Source organism: Astatotilapia calliptera, chromosome 10 (assembly GCF_900246225.1).
Source record: "Astatotilapia calliptera chromosome 10, fAstCal1.2, whole genome shotgun sequence".
Lineage (NCBI taxonomy): Eukaryota > Metazoa > Chordata > Actinopteri > Cichliformes > Cichlidae > Astatotilapia > Astatotilapia calliptera.
The window spans coordinates 15,420,606-15,438,192 of NC_039311.1; the positions used below are offsets into that span (position 1 = coordinate 15,420,606).

The window sequence follows — 17,587 nt, forward strand, 5'->3', positions numbered from 1 at the left end:
CTAATAGGTACGGAATACAAAGAAAGTAACAAAATAGTTTCATTTATAAAAAAAGGAACATTTTGTTTTACTTTAATTTACAGAGAACAGCCTAAATTTTAGATTTTATAAAATAAGTTGATCATGTTTTAAAATAACAGAATCTTTGAACAAAAGCGAATGAATCATCAGCCTGTTTTTGGTGACTACAAAAGCAAACGTGCTTTTTTTTATTCACCAACTCTGATTGGCATTTTTAGAATTGCTTGCATGATGGCATGTTTTCTAGCCACAGTACCCATAGATGTGATGCACATGTAAACGCAGGTATGACGTTACACACCTTTGACCTCCTTTTCATTCCTGAACCAGCGCAGGTCAGCGGCGGGCTTGCTGCCCTGGGTGATGCAGGTCAGAGTGATGTGGTCTCCCTCCATGGCGGGCTTTGTCAGGCCATCGATCTCTGGCTTCTCTGGCACACCTGAAGGATGGAAAACGGAGATCACAGCGATGGCAGAACTAATTCATGCGCAGCAGGGTGTCATTATACAACAATAATATTAGTATGCCTTATTGGAAATCACCCGCCCCCCTAGCTTTCCCACCTGCAGGGAGATTAGAGAGCAGACTACAGAGATTCACCAAGCAGCGACATGCTCGACGGTACATCACAGAAGATTCGTGCTGGCACATGGGTGGGTGGATTTTTTTTTTCTAACCACTGGGTCATTCCCTGCTTCACTGCTAGGTCAAACCAAATTATAAGAGACATAATTTTTCACCATTAGTTTTGTTTCTTTGGTTTTTCCAGGTCATAAAACACTGACTCTGCTGCAAAACAAATACAATGAGGCAGAGAGGAATTTTGTTTTTGATGCTCACAGAATTAGAAAATACATAAAAACACATCAATGTGCAATCAAAGAACAATTCCACAGTTTTTCCTGTGGTTTTTATTCACTACTACACTTCCCTTGAAAACATAAAACCCCAAATATCATCACATCAATCAAAGGAAAAACTGTAGGCTGACAAATAGTATGCTTTGTATGTCTGTGTGTGACAAGGCTGTGACCGCAGACAAGGCCATTACTATTTACAGAAAATGTTAATCACTGGCCTTTCCCATAATGAGTGTTTTAAATGTGTGGTGTCTGCCCTTCCACTGTCAATGAGCAATAAGTCTGCCTCTGGCTGAGTGACTGAAAGTTCTGTCAGTCAATGCCATTGACTGACTCTTGCCTTGTCCGTCTCACCGCCTCCTGTAAGGTTTATTGCCACAGTTTAAAGGTCCTCCTGTTTTATGTTTCCCATTTGTTTGAAGGCGCAAACTGCATACGTAATCCCAACAACAGCCGCTGCTCGGCAGAGGCACAATTTAGCGATAAGCATGTGTTAATATTATACATGTGATTTTTAATGCGCCTGTTTTTTTTTTTTTTTTAATGCAAATTGCTTAGTTTTGAAGTATCTAAAGTAAGAGTGCCACAACAGCTAAGAACGGTGGTGTGCGAATAAGTGCGTGTGGGTTGACTCAGAAAAGTATTTGATGGATTTTCCTCCAGACTGAATAAAAGCAGATCAAGTGCATTGTTCATCGTGTACAGTCACGTTCCCCTTGGGTGGCTATAGGCTGTACAGCTTTACACCCTCTCTCTATAAAGCTGAGTTTTGAACACGCAGAAAAGAGCTCAATTTCTGATACATGGAAAATAGGGAAATTGGATTTCACTGTTTCCACAAATTTCTGTGGTGGTGTGTGATTACAGTGCTTACTATGCTGATCAACACATAAATATATATGCATTTCCTTTAAGCGTTTGAGAATTAAGGTCGATCATAAGGTATTTAGAGCTAAAGGTAATATCCTTTACTGATAACATTTGCATACACTTTCAATTACTGATCGAATACTAAGCACATCAAGTCATGCATCAGCATTAGCCGTATTAGCGGCAATGCTAGCAGCTAACGATGCATCCCATAGTTAAGCTCCAGAAATAGTCTGTTGGTAAACCTGCTACTTTGATGACTCAGACTTAAGAAAGATTACCAGGCATTAATGTGCCAGTATTGATGGCCCTTGGTGGATGAATTCCTGATTATTCTGAGCTCTTACTTTTACTTTACCTTCAGGAGTTTCACATTTTTTAGAGAAATGTCTCAACTACTATAGGATGGATTGCTATGAAATTTATTACAGACATTTATTTTACCTGTAGGCTGAACTCTATCTCAAAATATCTGTAACATCTAGAGTGCCATCAGGTAAAAGGTTGAACACTACTATCCTTGATGACATTCTCATCAGCTTTACACACTGGCAACAGATGAGCACATATTTTTGTTCCAGCACCAAATCATTTGAATGCGAAGCTTGCATATTTGTAGTATTACAGTTTTTTTTTTTCCAAAATCGTTTTCAGTGTTTTCTTTTATTCGTCCCCAGTGCTTATGGTCCCAAAGCAGTGGCAGATAAACCAGGCCATCCCCAGACTATTTGGTGTGTTTATTAAATCACCCTCTCTGTTTTCTAGCTTGCACCATTAACTATTGTTCAAAACTGCAAAATGATTTTCTCCATATTCTTATTGAGCAGTAGCCTTTAATGTCTAATTCTCAGAATGCTTGTTAACACAGAGAGCCAGCTAATGATCCTGGAGTGCACAAGCACATCTATTAAGATTAGCAAAAACTAATTGGCAAGATAATAAGCCCAGTGGCAAGAAATGAGACAATGTTTGTGTGAGGCCATGATCACAACACAAACACTGCTAAGGGGAGGGAGGTACTAACAGTGTACACTATTTTTTATCTGCATTTGCAGGCATAAGCAACAGGCTATTTCTAACAACATAGCATCACAGCAAACCAATAAGCTGATAGCCTCAAAAAAGAAAAGCAAGGCTCCAGTAAGGCTGCAAAATCTAGCTATGCTGTATTACTAGTAATTCCGAATCTTCTAAAATCAACAAATTCACAAAATAATGACATAGATATTGCTATACTCGACAATTTCACTATTTTCTTTTTGTGAATTATAATAATTATATATGTTTATATAAAGATTTCAAATGGGGAGTCAGATTTGCAAATTATTTCCAAACGATTATTACTGGATTTGAAAAGCTCCTGAGACTCCGTGAAAAAGAAAGTCAAGTTGGAGCATTTTGTATCTTCAGCAACCTCACGAGCGGAAATGGATATACAGCCACTCAAGACATCTGAGTAAGGTATGCAATTTCTTTTTTGCTTTCTTTCGTCTTTTTCTCACTAATCGACAATTTCTGCTTGAGGTAAAAGGAAACCTAAAGGGTATGTGTTGCATTTGGAAGCTGTTTTTTTTTTTTTTAAAAAAAACACCGTTCAGAGTTTAAAAAAAGTATATATAATATTTTTTAGCCATGGCAAATGAGAGAGAGAGGAAAAACATGTACTTAGATCACTTTACTACAGATTTTACACACATTATAGCTGCTATAATGTCCTTCTATGAAATTTTCCTTTGAGGTGGAGTTTTTGCTTTTGCTTTGGATCTTGTACTCACCCAGAACAGTCAGGTAAGCTTTGGCCGTTCTGACAGGCATGGTGAAGAGAGAACAGGTGTACATGCCTTCATCAGACAGCGTGACATCACTGATGCTGATGGTCAACTCTGATGATGTTGCACGCACAAGCTCGATTCTGTTGTCCCTTAGAGCTGGAAACACAGATAACCAGAGGCAGATAGTTAGAAAAATGTTCAAATAACTGTAAACTAGCAGCTGTGGGAGAAACTTGTGGACTTCTACAGTGCGGTGACAGGTACAGGGTTTAAGGCTGTAATATTTGAACGGTGGTTCTTATAATGCATCAGTGTTGATGTCCATATAGGGAATAAACTGCATCCACAGATAGAGAGAAAGAGAGTTTAAAAAGCACGCAGAGAGAGAGATTAACCAATCTAGAATCATCTCATGTGGAAAAAAAACAAACAAGAAAAAATATTTGCCTGTTATTTGGTTCTAAACATTTTCTTTGTTCTGAAAAAAACGACAGCAGAAGCCCTAAAGTTTCGACATCTGCTCTCGGTATTAATTAATGCATATCCTAGATGAACTTCTCTGTAAAATCATCTATCAGTACCAATGAAATTGATTTTCTTCCATTAGTTTTAAAAATGAATGCATCAGCAAACCACCGCATTAAACTATACCACACAGCCTTCACTGCTGTAAACCACTGCAGACATTTACTTATATGAAAATGTAATCTTCCAAAAGACATAACTGAATGCAGTGGGGATCAATATTGCAATAAAAGGCAGAGAGTGAGGCTTAATGAGAATTTGGCAAGATGTGCAAGTAGAAATAGATTTGCTGTGATTGAATGGCGAGTTTAAAGATACAAGAGGGCTCTTCAAACTAGACTTCACGTCTATGATAGGACGGGAGCGTGCGCTAAAATAAAAAAAATTAAATAAAATTCGTCGACACCTTGGAAATAGCAGTCGAAAAACTACACACTAATTTGCAATTAGAAAAAAAGGCTGTGTGAACTATAAAGTGTGCAGAAATTTCTTTCCTGCTGTTTCTGTGGCCTTGACTGTCGGGAAGATTTAGTCAAGCCTTCCTTTTGCTAGTATAATGCCTTTCTACAAACCTTATTTAATATGAGCAGCCAAGGCTACTTTGCTTTTAATCTCCATGAAAGTGACTCAGAACTCCCCTTGTTCAAGTACAGTGTGTGCGCATGTGTGACTTAGTATGGTTGGATTAAAGGAAAGAACAGAAAGATAGCATGACTATTTCTGTACAGATGTTTACATTTTCTTTCATGTCAGCTTTTGAAAGCGTATTTGTATCTTATGATCATTTTAAAAAACACTCTGGGTTTTGTTGCCTCTCTAGACAGGGTTGAAAAGTAAAAGCTATTACACAGTCTGTTTGAGGAGTACTTTAGTCTGGCTGGCAGAATTATGAGAAATGATACCCAAGGTATCTAATACATCAATTATAACATCATAAAGCGTTAAGCTTTTCAGCCTTTCTTCAAACTCCAATCCAAACTTTAATTAATTTCTATATACTACGCAATACTAGGTGAAACATCTTTTAAATGTAAGGCAAAAATATACATTGTATCTTGTTATATTCCTGCAGCTAGACCATCAGATGTACCGTAATTTTACTAGAGATGGATGCAATTTCCCTGCGATAGACTGGTGACCTATGATAGCTGGGATAGGCTCAAGCCCTCCCCTGCTATCCTGAAACATATAAGTGGTTAAGAAAATGGATGGATGTAATTTCCCAGTCACTTGAATTTATTAATGGAGTAATACATAATTAGATATTTTTAATAGGCACCTTAATAAGGCTAAGATATAGATCAGGCCTCATTTCAAATTCTTTGAAAGAAGCCGGCGCTCTCTTTGTATTTAACTGGTTCAGCTGGCGTCTTATTGCACAGCTGGATAGTTGCACTCTTTACAGTTCATCAATATGTTACTCTTTTTGCTGATGGGCATCCAAGCATGAAAACATGAGATGTAAGAAATAATTGTACTGCCTCACACTACTGGCCCAGTAGACAACGGTACTGGGGTTATTGTAAATCTGAATTGAAAAGATTTCATGTAGAACCAAAATGAACCTGGACCAAACAATTCTTCTGGGAATTTTCAGAATACGTGTAACAAAGAACAGAGGAACTGGGCCAGATAATTGCTCATAACTTTGGAAAGTCTAATGGTAATAATCTATGTGTTGCAAAACATTTTTTTCAAACCGTACACTATTATAATTTTGGGGATTTACGTGTAGTTTTTCCCGTGACAGTACTCGTGAAAAATTTGCTCATCTTCTATTCTCATTAAAACTTTGTGAAGCAGAAGGCATTCAGTGTTGCACAGGTAATAATCTATACGTAGTGGAAACTGTACCTTCGTAAATGTCAGACAGTGGCACATTTCTAGCCTTTCTAGGTGCATTATTTTGGAAGCTTCTATGTGTGCATGCTGTGATCACAGAGCTGAAAAATAAAGAGAAATGTCAGTGAGCAATGCTGTGTCATTTGGTCTGCAAAGACATGAAGGCTTTGCTTTGTGGGTTCCAGGCTAAACATCTACCGTCGATGGCGAAAGTGTTGTAATCGGTTTGGCTAAACGACAGCTGCTCTGTCTCATTTATTATTGCATTTGTTCTGTCCTTTCCCGTTCTTCACAACACCGGTTATCGCTACACGTTGTGTACAGAGCCTGAGCAGACATGACAAGTTGATATGAGCACATGACATATCTGTAGGCTCCAGTGTAGTGACAGTACACTGCTGTTTCTGTGAGTGTCTGTATGAGTTCACATGCCCGTTAATGCAAGACCACAGAATTAGTTTCAGTCTAATACGCTGCCAGTTCAGCTGATGGTTAAAGCTCTCCTGAACAGATAGGATTCCTGTCGCGTGTCATCAAACTACACAAACAAATGCATAGACTTTGTCCCAACAAATAAAATAAGGTAAATATGGATTAAATCCCGACAAAAACTGCTCTTTGTCTCTGTTTATCTATCTTTCTGTCAGTCTCTCAGTTTCTCTCTTTCCACCCACCCTAAGACCTCATTCTGTCTACTCAGGCAGCTCCACTAACCTGTGAATGTGTAAAAGTTAAACAATGCTTCAGTTCAACTGTTGCCTTATTTGCTTTGGGCAAGGAAGTACGAGCAGGCAAATGTCAGGAAATACATTTACTGTAGCTGGCTCGCTTGCTGTCGCGATACAACTCTACCTTCATCCTGTCCTCTCTTCGAAATCCCACTCTAAGATTTGATTTGAGAGAGAATGAGGGGCATGAGGAGTTCATTGGAAAGCATCTAGACTTTTCTGATTTGCTGGTTTACTTAAGCAAAGTAATGAGAATGATTTGACTTGCTGTGATGACATTACATTTATAATAAATGTGATTAATTGTAAAGTGACTCAGCTGTAACAAAACGTGATTGAATCAGTGGGAAAATCCTGTCAATCACCTCCTGATAAAGGAATGGAGAAAAACGATTAATTACTCCTCGAATACTGAATTTATATGATTCTTATTATTCAATACATAATCCGGATTTTGTAATCCAGTCATGTGTTCCTCCAGTAGTTTCCTCCAGTAGTTACAGGCAAAGATCAGGATAGATTCGATGCCAAAAAGCAGGATCATCCTGAGCCCCCTGGAAGGAGGGGATTCAGGCTGGGTTTTGAAACATGAAAGCTGTTATATATAGCCATGAAATCACAACATAGCTGTTAAGGATACTGCTAACAGTAAAAAATACCCTTAGATTTCAGTCCCACTTCCATAATCAGACCAATTGATCAGCAAGTTACAAATAAAGTCTGTCTTATCTAGAAATGTAGTAAGGTGTATATGTTTTTGGACAATGATTCCATTAATTTTTGTAATTTTAGCATTGTACACCAATACAATGGACTGTAAATCAAATAATCAATGTGTGACATAAAGATTTTCATATTTAATCAAGGGGAGTTTAACAAAAGTTTAAAGAATAAAATAATTAAAGTTTAAATTAATTTAAAGTAATTAAAGTTTACAAAAAGGTTGTAAATAAAACTAAATTCACTGTTTAACAATTAAAGCCACTTTTATACCAGTGCCCAAAAACAATTAATCAAAAGAGACATCTAACTGGCAAGTCATTGTCATGGTCAGGCCTGTTCTTAGGTTATTTTTTTTTACTTGTACTCTCAATATGAGGTCCAAACACATGTTTATGTAAATGAGAGAGGCTGTCATTAGGCTGAAAATCCAAAACAAAGAGATCAATAATCAGGTACATTTTAAGAAGAAGAAGAAGAAGAAGAAGAAGGATTGTGCAGGCTGATCAGCAACACTAAACATCCTGAAAGACAGCAGAAGACAGCTACAATGAATCATTGCACAGTTTCCAAAACCCACTCATATGATCTAACTAAGTTAAGAACGATCTCAGGCTGAGGTAGCCACATCATTGTCTACAATCCAGTGATGCTTTCACGCGGAGGATTTACAGCAAAAGAAAAATCACTGGTAACGCACATGAACAGAATGGCCAGATCTGAATTTTCCAAAACAAAACAGTTCTAAAAAGATTAGGACAGAAGAAACGAAAATTAACTTGTAGCGGGATGACGGCATATCACCTCATCTGTCAAACACGGTGAAGGCAATGTTATGGCATGAACATGTATGGCTGTAAGTGGAAGTGTTACAGTGTCACTAGTGTTTTGACTGCTGACAGATGAAACAGGATGCATTTGGAGGTTTACAGAGGGCTATACTCTCTGCTCAGATTCAGCCAAATACTCCAAAACTTCACTATCCATTATACACTTTACCATGCACAGCCATAATAACCTAAACCTTTGAGAAACCAAAAAGTTTCTCAAAGAATAGAAATGGAATATTCCTCAAAGACCAAGTCATCTGATCTCAGCCCAACAGAGCATGCTTTTCAGTTATTGAAGAAAAAAAAAATACACGCAGGCAGCATTAAAGGCCTGTAAGTGAATTTGAGGAAACAACATTTGTTGACGTCAATGGGTTCTGGACTTCAAGTTTTCACTGGTTGCAAAGTGTTAAACACAAACCATTTAAAATAATTTAAAATGATGTTAGTTTGTCCAATGACCTCCTGAAAAGGCTGTTTATAACAACGACTTTAATTCATAAAGAGTTAATACTTTTAGTACTATCTGAATTAAGACTAAAATGTTGTGCTATTGTCCAAATGCTTACCTAAATACCTAACTGGGAAGGATTAGAGTTACAGGGGTCGCAGAAGGCAAATGACAATCAAAGGACAAAGGCAGTGAAACTGGCTTCTGGAGAAATGTTTTCACTGTTTCTATCAGTGTAGTTTGAGGCACCCTTCCCTTCAGCTAACCTGCACATTTGGGAATTGAGACATGCTCTTTGGATACAAAAGCATCTTGGCCCACACCTTTGTCAGGTTGCAATATGTCATTTACCCAGGAGAGACGGTCCTCCTGGATCTGGCACATATCTCTGAGCAGGAGATGTGTATGAAACTGCAAACCCATTGGGACATCAGCACCATCCACCCAGCTGATCAGGGCAGGGGAGAAGCTACTTAGCTCTAGGAAGACCAAGAGCAAGATCTCTCAGAGGGCAGAGCTGGGAGAAGAGCGCTGACTGGGTTAGGGTAAGCAGGAGAGGCCAGAAGCTCATGTGACCACATCATTACAACATCAACTTCTGGCTCGCCAGATGGAGACGGATACAATTAAGGGATGAAACACCCAATGAATGTAGCTTATATTTTTTAACATTTGGATTTTCTTTAGGGTTCAAATTTTATATACTAATTATACATGATTTATACAACATAAAAGCAGTGCACAGGACATACATTTTTCCACAGCATGTAGAACAAACAGTCGACCACTAGTCTTTCACATGAAAGCTTGTATATTGACAGAGAGAGTGGAGAAGAGGAATGCATCCTTTGCTATTTGTCTGCGAAGGTGCTGCAGCTGCATGCCATCCATTATAGACCATTAGTGCCGACAGCCCTGAATGTGTTCGTGGAGGACGGTGTTGTTGTCAACATCAAAGAGTGGCAGATTTGTATTCCACAATAACTACTGACGGAATACAACCACATTTTTTTTTTGATCACTGAGCCCAAGTTTGTGATTCTCTCTACATCCAATTACAACCGCTGATGGCCTCAGGCTGAGAACAGCATCCATGCTGAGGTTCCCATGAATGCAGCCGTGACGTCAGATAACAGTAAACGGCCGTAACACCAAAGCTCCAAGACTCTGAGAAGAAAAGCGCAGAGTGCAGAAATGGAAAGCTAAGACAAAGCAAAGCTTGCACAGACAGAAGGTGCAAGATGCTTTATTCATTTTTATTATGGGTGGGAAACTGTGTATGGAGGCACACATGCTCTGTTTGTTCTGTGCAATTTTAATTTTTGATCCTTAATAAAAGATTCAATTAAAATAGTGCATCTTCAGTAGTTCACACAGACATCTACCACCTTTGGTCAACATTTTAATATAAACAGGTGGAGCAGCGGTTTTTACGCCTCTTCCTCTTAGGCTCTAATCTGTTAACATGTGTTGGGAAGCCTTTATTGCACTTATTGACATTATCTTTACATTTCACCATTAAAGCTCAAAACATAAGGTATGATCTGCCTGTCATGGACATTTTTCACCTCCTGGTTTTGCTATGAAACTGACTTTAATAATTAGTTAAGAACACAGATAATAGCAATGGCACTATACATGTTAAGTATCCAAATCTGACTATGGCACAGTCCGACCAGTGTCTTACCCAAACCTGCATTATAGTCAGCATTCACCTTTAAAAATGTGATACCACAGTGAAACTAAAAGGTATCTATTTAATCACTTTTCCTTTGTTCCCACAGAGAACAGAAGGCTTGAGTATTCAAAGCTCTGTCCAGCTCCACCAGGGTAACCCTACAGTAAGTTTGTTACCACACACAGCTGATGGCTTTGTGCTCCATCAATATGTTAGGTGAGCCTCACTAAAATTGCAAATATCACAGTAGATGACCACAGCATGCCAGCAAATTGTTTATATATGGTGACATGCACAGTGTGTGTGCAACTGGAGTCCAGCACATATCAAATTAGACTGCATACATACTGTAGCAGTTTTCCTGTGTTGCTTTGCGGAACCATTAAAAATGGCAGGAAAGGAAACGTGTATGTGAATGGATGGTAATTACATTTTTTTTTGTTTTACACTAGACACGTGTTTATTGTATGGACATACAGAGTCCATATAATAGCCAGGACTTTCAAACTACTCACTTTTAACCTGTCATGTTTGCACATTTTACTGCTTCCTTATATTTTTTCTTCGCCTCTCTTCTGCCCTTTTCTTTCCCTCTTTCCACTGACCCCCTCCTTCCTTCTACCTCCCTGTCCCTTCATCTATCCAGGGACAGTATGTATTAGTATGGAACCTTGGCAGGTGTTTGTTCATTCAAGTGACACAGTTTTATAATGAGAAAAGTGCAAATTTCAGAATATACATTCAGCCGCCTGTGTCTGGATGTGACTGTTCTCTTTTCCTTGTCAACAACCCATCTGGGGACTTGAATTTGTCTGTGCGAATGTGTGTGTGTGAGGGACTGATAGGGAAAAGCAAACAGAATGCAATGCCTATTGAATTGCTTAATGTATATTCTCTATCTCAGGCATTCCTCAGCCTCCATTACCCGTTATAGCTTTCGGTGGAATACTGGCTTTTTAAAATGTAAAATGTGCCATACTCTATAGAGTAATTGGCTTGTGGAGATTTTTCCTGTGACAGAAATGATTTTCTTTCATCAGTCTCTACCTGCCATGTCGAGTTCAGTGGGACACCCTCGCCAGCCCTACTTCATTAAGTCCTTGTGAGAAGCGGGTCAGCGAGGAGACAGCTCTTGCCCATAAACTCTACTGTATTTTGCAGAGGAATACATTTTCCCCAGCAGCTCGAGAGCGGGGTGTCTATAAGGTGCTACATATTTTTACAGCTATCCTTCAAAATGACTTTGCAAAGCATTTAAAAGAAAGTGGAAAAGGTCTGCAGTGTTGTATCCTTGTTTTTATAGTGTTAAAGGTTCCCTGCAAACAACTCTTAATTTTAGGCTGCAGTTTAAAAAATGGATTTCTTTTTCTAAAAAAGAAACGAGAGAGAGAGAAATTATTTCCTATTCCCAATTCTGCACTCCAGAACTTTCTCCTTAAAGACAGAAAGAATAAGCCTGACACTATAAGTGTGAGGTAATTATTCCCATTTGCCTCCAGTATCCTTCTCTACACCCTGTGAATGATAAGTGGCTCTACTAATAAAGACAGTAATAACTGGATCTGTTGCCTCATTTGACAGTGCACTGTCTTTCTCACCTCAGCCTGTTTTACATCAGAACGAGCAGAAATGACATTTGTCTTACACCAGTTTCTCCAATCCACAGTGACAACTATACAGAACTTTTAATTACAATACCTGCATGCACGTCTAAGTGCACTGCAAACAAAAGCAGGGTTTTTCCCCCCTTTTTTTCAAATCAAACGCTGAATGTTACATTCAAACACAGACATGCGCAAAGTGAAATGACAAAGAGAGAAGACGCAGAATGCTCAAGGTCAGAGAAAAAGTTTGCCTGTTTCTTTCACAGGTGATAACTGCATCTGAAAGCTCTCATAAAATGCCTCCTTAATTCGTCTCCTTTATCCCACCAAGGCCTACATTCCATCTCCTTTTCCTTCTTTTTCTTCCTCTTATGTTTTATGGTCCTTGTCTTGGAGAAAGGGGACTTGTTAGGGATCTTTGGAGATTTACAGTCAAGTTTTTTTTCTATCAGAGAGAACACCGTACCAATCTTCAGCCCGATATGAAAGGATGTTTCATAGAGGTACTCTACCAGGGGGAAAAAAGACAGCTGTCTCAAAAGTTTAACTTTCTAGCTAAGATTAACTTTTGAGAGAAAGTTCTGCTATCTGTTTAATAAAAAGTCTGTCAGGCATTTCTTATTTTGTTATTTACTTTGGAAAACTTTTAAAAGCCTATCCCCCTAAATTGCTCAGGCACAGATACTCTGAATGCATCAAAGCTTTCATGGTTGCATACCGGGGAGGTGGAAGGCTTGACATTCCACATGCACACACGTATATATGGGCTTACAAGCACAGATACACACGCTCACATAACCACAAACAGCCAGCAAATTGATTCAGACAGCTGAATATTTGATATCTTAGGACCTGAATAGTTTCATATTCAGCAGTTTGGGGGCCTAAAAATGAGCAGTTGGCCCTTAGCTGTTCACCCATAACACTAATCTTAATGTTTAAACAGATTCAATCAATCTGCAAATAGCGCAGCATAGACAGAGTTGTCCACCACAGGTGCACTCAGCACTTGGTCATTTTTCAAGAACCATTAACAAACTATTGCTCATAGTTACATAAAAAAAAAAAGAAAATGCTAAAAAATAACCTCTGCAGCAAACAGATCTGAAAATTTTGCCCATTTTTAGAATGCAGTTTTTAATTTGACTGTTCTTCTAATATGCCAGCGCATATGCGCGGGACTCAGGTAGCTCCCCGAGTTCACACTGCGTTAGAAGTTACAAAGACAGCGTGACCTCTTAATGGTCAGTTTGCCTTTTAAGCAGAATGAGGCAAGACCAGAGTAATTGAAGAGCATGAAAAATGCTTTAAAATTTGCATTAATCTCTCAAAATCTAAGCATTAATAAAGCATTTAGCTGGAAAGATGTCAAACTAATTTCAGTGCCTATATATTCATAACAAATACATATACAGAACAGCACTCATGAGGATTTGCTGAATCTGTAGCATTTACATGAAAAGAACGGCATTCAATGGTATTTTTATCTAAAAGATGTTTCTTTTAGATCTTTTTTCTGAGAACTATTATTGTAAAATCCATTTTTATCTTTTTCTACTGTAAACAGACCAACTCAATGGCTGAGTGTTCAGAGTGAATGCCACATGGGTGCAAATATCTTTAAGGATCTTTAAGAGTCCCTGGTTTGATTCACGCTGAACTCAGACCTTTACTGCATGTCAATCTGCTCGCTTTCCTCACATTTCCTGCCTCTGCCACATCTACTCAGTGAAGGTGAAAATGGCAAAAAAATTAAAATAAAAATCTTCTCATAGTGCAACACGATAGTTTCCCTGTACTTGTGCACGCTTATCTAGCTGGGAAACTATTTCAGGAACTAAACGAGCAAATATAAATGATGTCAGTTCCAGAATAAAGCGTACTATTTCTGACCCTGAAGAAATACTACACCACCACACAGCAAGGCATGTCACTATTTTTTCCTGGAGGTTGTCCAAAGACAACATGACCTAAACCCAAATATCAGACCACTAATTACATTACTGGAGAAATATGTGCAGAATCTTTTCTAGCCACAGAGCTCCCAGTACAAAGGCCTGCCGCTTTAGTATAATTTTGAACAGAACTATAATGTATTCAGCTCTGCCAAGTTTGTGCTGCAGGGAAACGCTTTATGATGCATGTAAAGACAGGTAAACCATGATCCTGCCATAGTCGGGAAGGTAGGGGTGGACAGATAATTAAAGAGAAGGGAAAAGAATCAAGGAAGTAGGTTGAAAATGAAAACCCACATGTGGGTGTTCAAAAAAGAAAGAAAGAAATGGTATGTAAAAGGGTTAGCGAATTACAGCAACCATGTTGAGTAAGTGATTTAAATGTCATACCATAGCGAGCGCTCACACATGATGAGTCCACTAAATAGGCTTGCAAATTTAGCCTGGAAAGTAATTATACATAGGCTCTTCCTAGTATGGGAATAACGAATATTTTGTAATTATGGGCCATTGCAGAATTTCTCCATCCAGGAAATAAAGCTATTATCAAGTCAACCAAAAGAGCAATTTGTAAGGAGATATTAGCCTCTTTTGAATCTTATAAAAGAGAGAATCCCTCTTGCCCAGCGCTCATCTCTCTCACTGTCAAAGCACAGCTTAAGTCCCTTAGTGGTAAGTGATGGAAAGGACAAAATTGGCTACATTCGGGACAATGACTTATTTGAAATTCAAACAACTCTTCACAGCCAGCACCTTTGAGAGGATGGGAGACAAGAGGAGTCTCTTTCATCTGACTAAATGTCTTAGAGGTGAATCTCAGCGCTGACATTAAACAACAACAGCCGAGAAACCGGCACCACTCAAAAGACTACGATGGAGTCAGTTGCTGCATTTGTCTTTCCAAAAGCAATATGTTTATGCTAATGCTCTGTGGCTGGGTTTAACCCCGGATGCAAGTGACGTTTTTTTGTGATTCGACATGTGGTCATGCAGGTGCGGTGCAAAGTCACCAGCCTGCTGCGCAGACGTGCATCAATACGGAAATCTGAAATGATTCCTTCGGTTTAAATTAGAGTGGAGAGAAAACCACAATTCATCACAATGATATTTACGGTAGCTGACTTTGAAATAGACCTTTAACATTTAAAGAAGAACTGCGTTTACACGGAGTAAACCTGCAGGTTCAAACAAGGTAGATGCTGCATGGAAAATATCTTGTACATTAAGAGACGGAGGGAAAAATAGTTTTTTCAACCACTGTGACATAGCAAAGTATGCAAAAAGTTGCAGAGTTGGGGTTGTATTTTTGAGCAACTGTGTGCTTGCCCTAATCCCCATCTTCTTCTTCCCAACAGGCAGCAAGGAAAATTAATCTGAAACCTACTGTGCTCAAAGGCGTTTGCAGCTGAGACATCTTTCCTTTCACACACTGCCAGTGGCACTTTGGAAACACTCACCATCTCTGTGCTCCCATCAGCATGTGCATCTGAATTTGCCACGTTCAGCAAGACAACTCCCAAAGCACACATACACACACATACACAAATACAGACCCAAACCAAAACAGCAACACAGCTCTGGAGCCTTAGTAGTATCCCCCTGCTTTTCTGATAATAAGAAAGTCCTTGGCTGGTTTTTCATTTCCAATCTTAGAACCTTGCATTGGAAATGCCATGAAATAGACCCCCAAGCCCGACCCCTGGTGTGATATGGAATAACCTGCGAAGAACATCACCTGTTGAATTTGATGTTCAATGCAGCTTTTTACCGCTGCGCTTTCTGAAAAAAGGCAGGTAAGTGAAAACGTGAATGACGGAAAATTGAAATGCTTTGCCCCATGCATGCATTCAGTTACCCTATGCAAAAATACATACAAACAACAACACAGAAAACACACACGCGTACAGTGCATGAACACCCAAACGGACAAGGAAGCCCAGTGGGCAGCGGGATAATGGAAAAAGACTGTGTAAATCCCATATGTGCTTAATCCAGACACTTACAAGAGAGTGTGATTCATACTCTATGACACTCAAATAATACAGCTGAGAGATGCGCAGGGCACAATCACTCCAGCAGGCATGAACCAACTAAATAAGGCCCATGAATCCTCTTTATGGGGACACTACTGAAGATGGTGTAAAAGGTCAGGAATAAACCCTCTGTACTTATTAGCCATTAAAACAATGGCAGTTTCCTGCCACACCTAGAGTTTGTGTATTCACGCAGGATATTGTGTTTGCGTGCGTCGGTGAATGTGTGAACAATAACAAGGGCTTGCATTTGTTTAATGGAGAAATGTCTGTGTGGGAATATGCAGCTCTCTGGTATATAAACTGTTATTTATACAGAGCTTCGATTCTTCTCTGCAGACACATCACTCCCAGGCTGTTTTCTCCCTGAAAGTGGGATGTGTTGATGAGATTGTTAAAGTCCTATATAACAAAACGCTAAACATTCTCTCCTCTGTTTGTACGCTGCAGCATATCCTCACAGTTGCAAAATTTTTACAAACCCATACATTTGAAGCATGAGTTTGATTAAGAGGGTATAAACACCTCTTATTATAAAAAAAAGTGTGAAATCTCTCCTATTCAACATTTTTAAATCATTAAACTGGATTTAAACACGCCCCTCGCCCACGCACTTTAAGTGAAGTCTGTACTTTTTGCTTGTCACTCTTTAGGCACTTCTCACAAAGATGTGGCTTTCATTGCTGACGCTTTTATGTGCTATGAAATTTCACTGTAGCTTCAAAGTGTTTTTGTTCGCTTCTGCGTTATACGACAGTCATTTGGGTCCGAGCACCCATTGTAATACCTGGGGAAAAATGTACCACTAAATAGCTAACTGGATACTCCAGCAAGGTATGCTCTGCTGATGAAGGCTATACCACAAAATGTGAAAATGAGTCTTTGAATATCAGCAACAACTTTATTGCTCTCACTTATACACAAGCCAACAATATTGCATCACTCCTAATATACTGTGTGCTGCAGACGCTAATGCTGGTACGAGCTAAGCACCAACAGAACGTGTGGGATGATCTTCCAACTTGACCAGAACATCAATTTAAACCTTTTAAGCACCGTTTTAAATTTAGATCGAGGGGTTATAGAAAATAAAAATGGATTTGATCCACCACATCATTTTTTTATTGGCGGTGGTTAATCTGATCGAAGGTTTGCACTGATCATGCTTGTGCTTGAAATGCCAGATAAGATGGATGAAAAATGCACTAGCCTGTTTTTACACCCCCACTTACCTTATTCAGTTATACTTTCCAATCATTCACCACAGACAACCGTTACAGTGAAGCAAAACCAACTGCAAACAAACTGACAGAGAAGCTAAAGCCTTAAACTGCAAATGGCAGGTGGTAATCAGCACTGGTTATACTGTTCAAAATAGAGCTGGTCACATCTACTCTCACCACTGACGGCTTCTTTGTAGCGATGTGTGTCTATCTATGTGTGTAAGGATGAACAGTAACAAAGTAAAAGAGTAATAACAACGGCATACTATACATCCACAGAGGGAAGCTTTGCAAAAAACAGCATGAGAAGCAGCTGGGACACAAGTGTATCTGTTTCTCCTTACTATGAAAAAACGTGCTGCACAGACATGAAAACACAAACTCGAGAAATGTGGGACAGATGCTGAGACACAGCAGAGACAGACACACAGAAAAAGTACGATTTTTTGGTTTTTTTAGGTCAATCTCCAACCAA

At 39.1% G+C, this 17,587-nt stretch overlaps 1 protein-coding gene across 4 annotated transcripts in view; it reads right to left on the reverse strand.

Annotated features, from left to right (window-relative positions):
• The window catches only part of cadm2a (cell adhesion molecule 2a), a 207,939-nt gene that overhangs the window by 34,236 nt on the left and 156,116 nt on the right, over window positions 1-17,587 (reverse strand). For all 4 annotated transcript variants that reach the window (XM_026181415.1, XM_026181417.1, XM_026181414.1 and 1 more), the window contains 2 exons: window positions 3,527-3,679; window positions 323-460 (listed from right to left, as the gene is read on the reverse strand). In XM_026181415.1, the coding sequence (XP_026037200.1) occupies window positions 323-460; window positions 3,527-3,679 (291 nt within the window). The remainder of the gene's footprint in view (window positions 1-322; window positions 461-3,526; window positions 3,680-17,587) is intronic.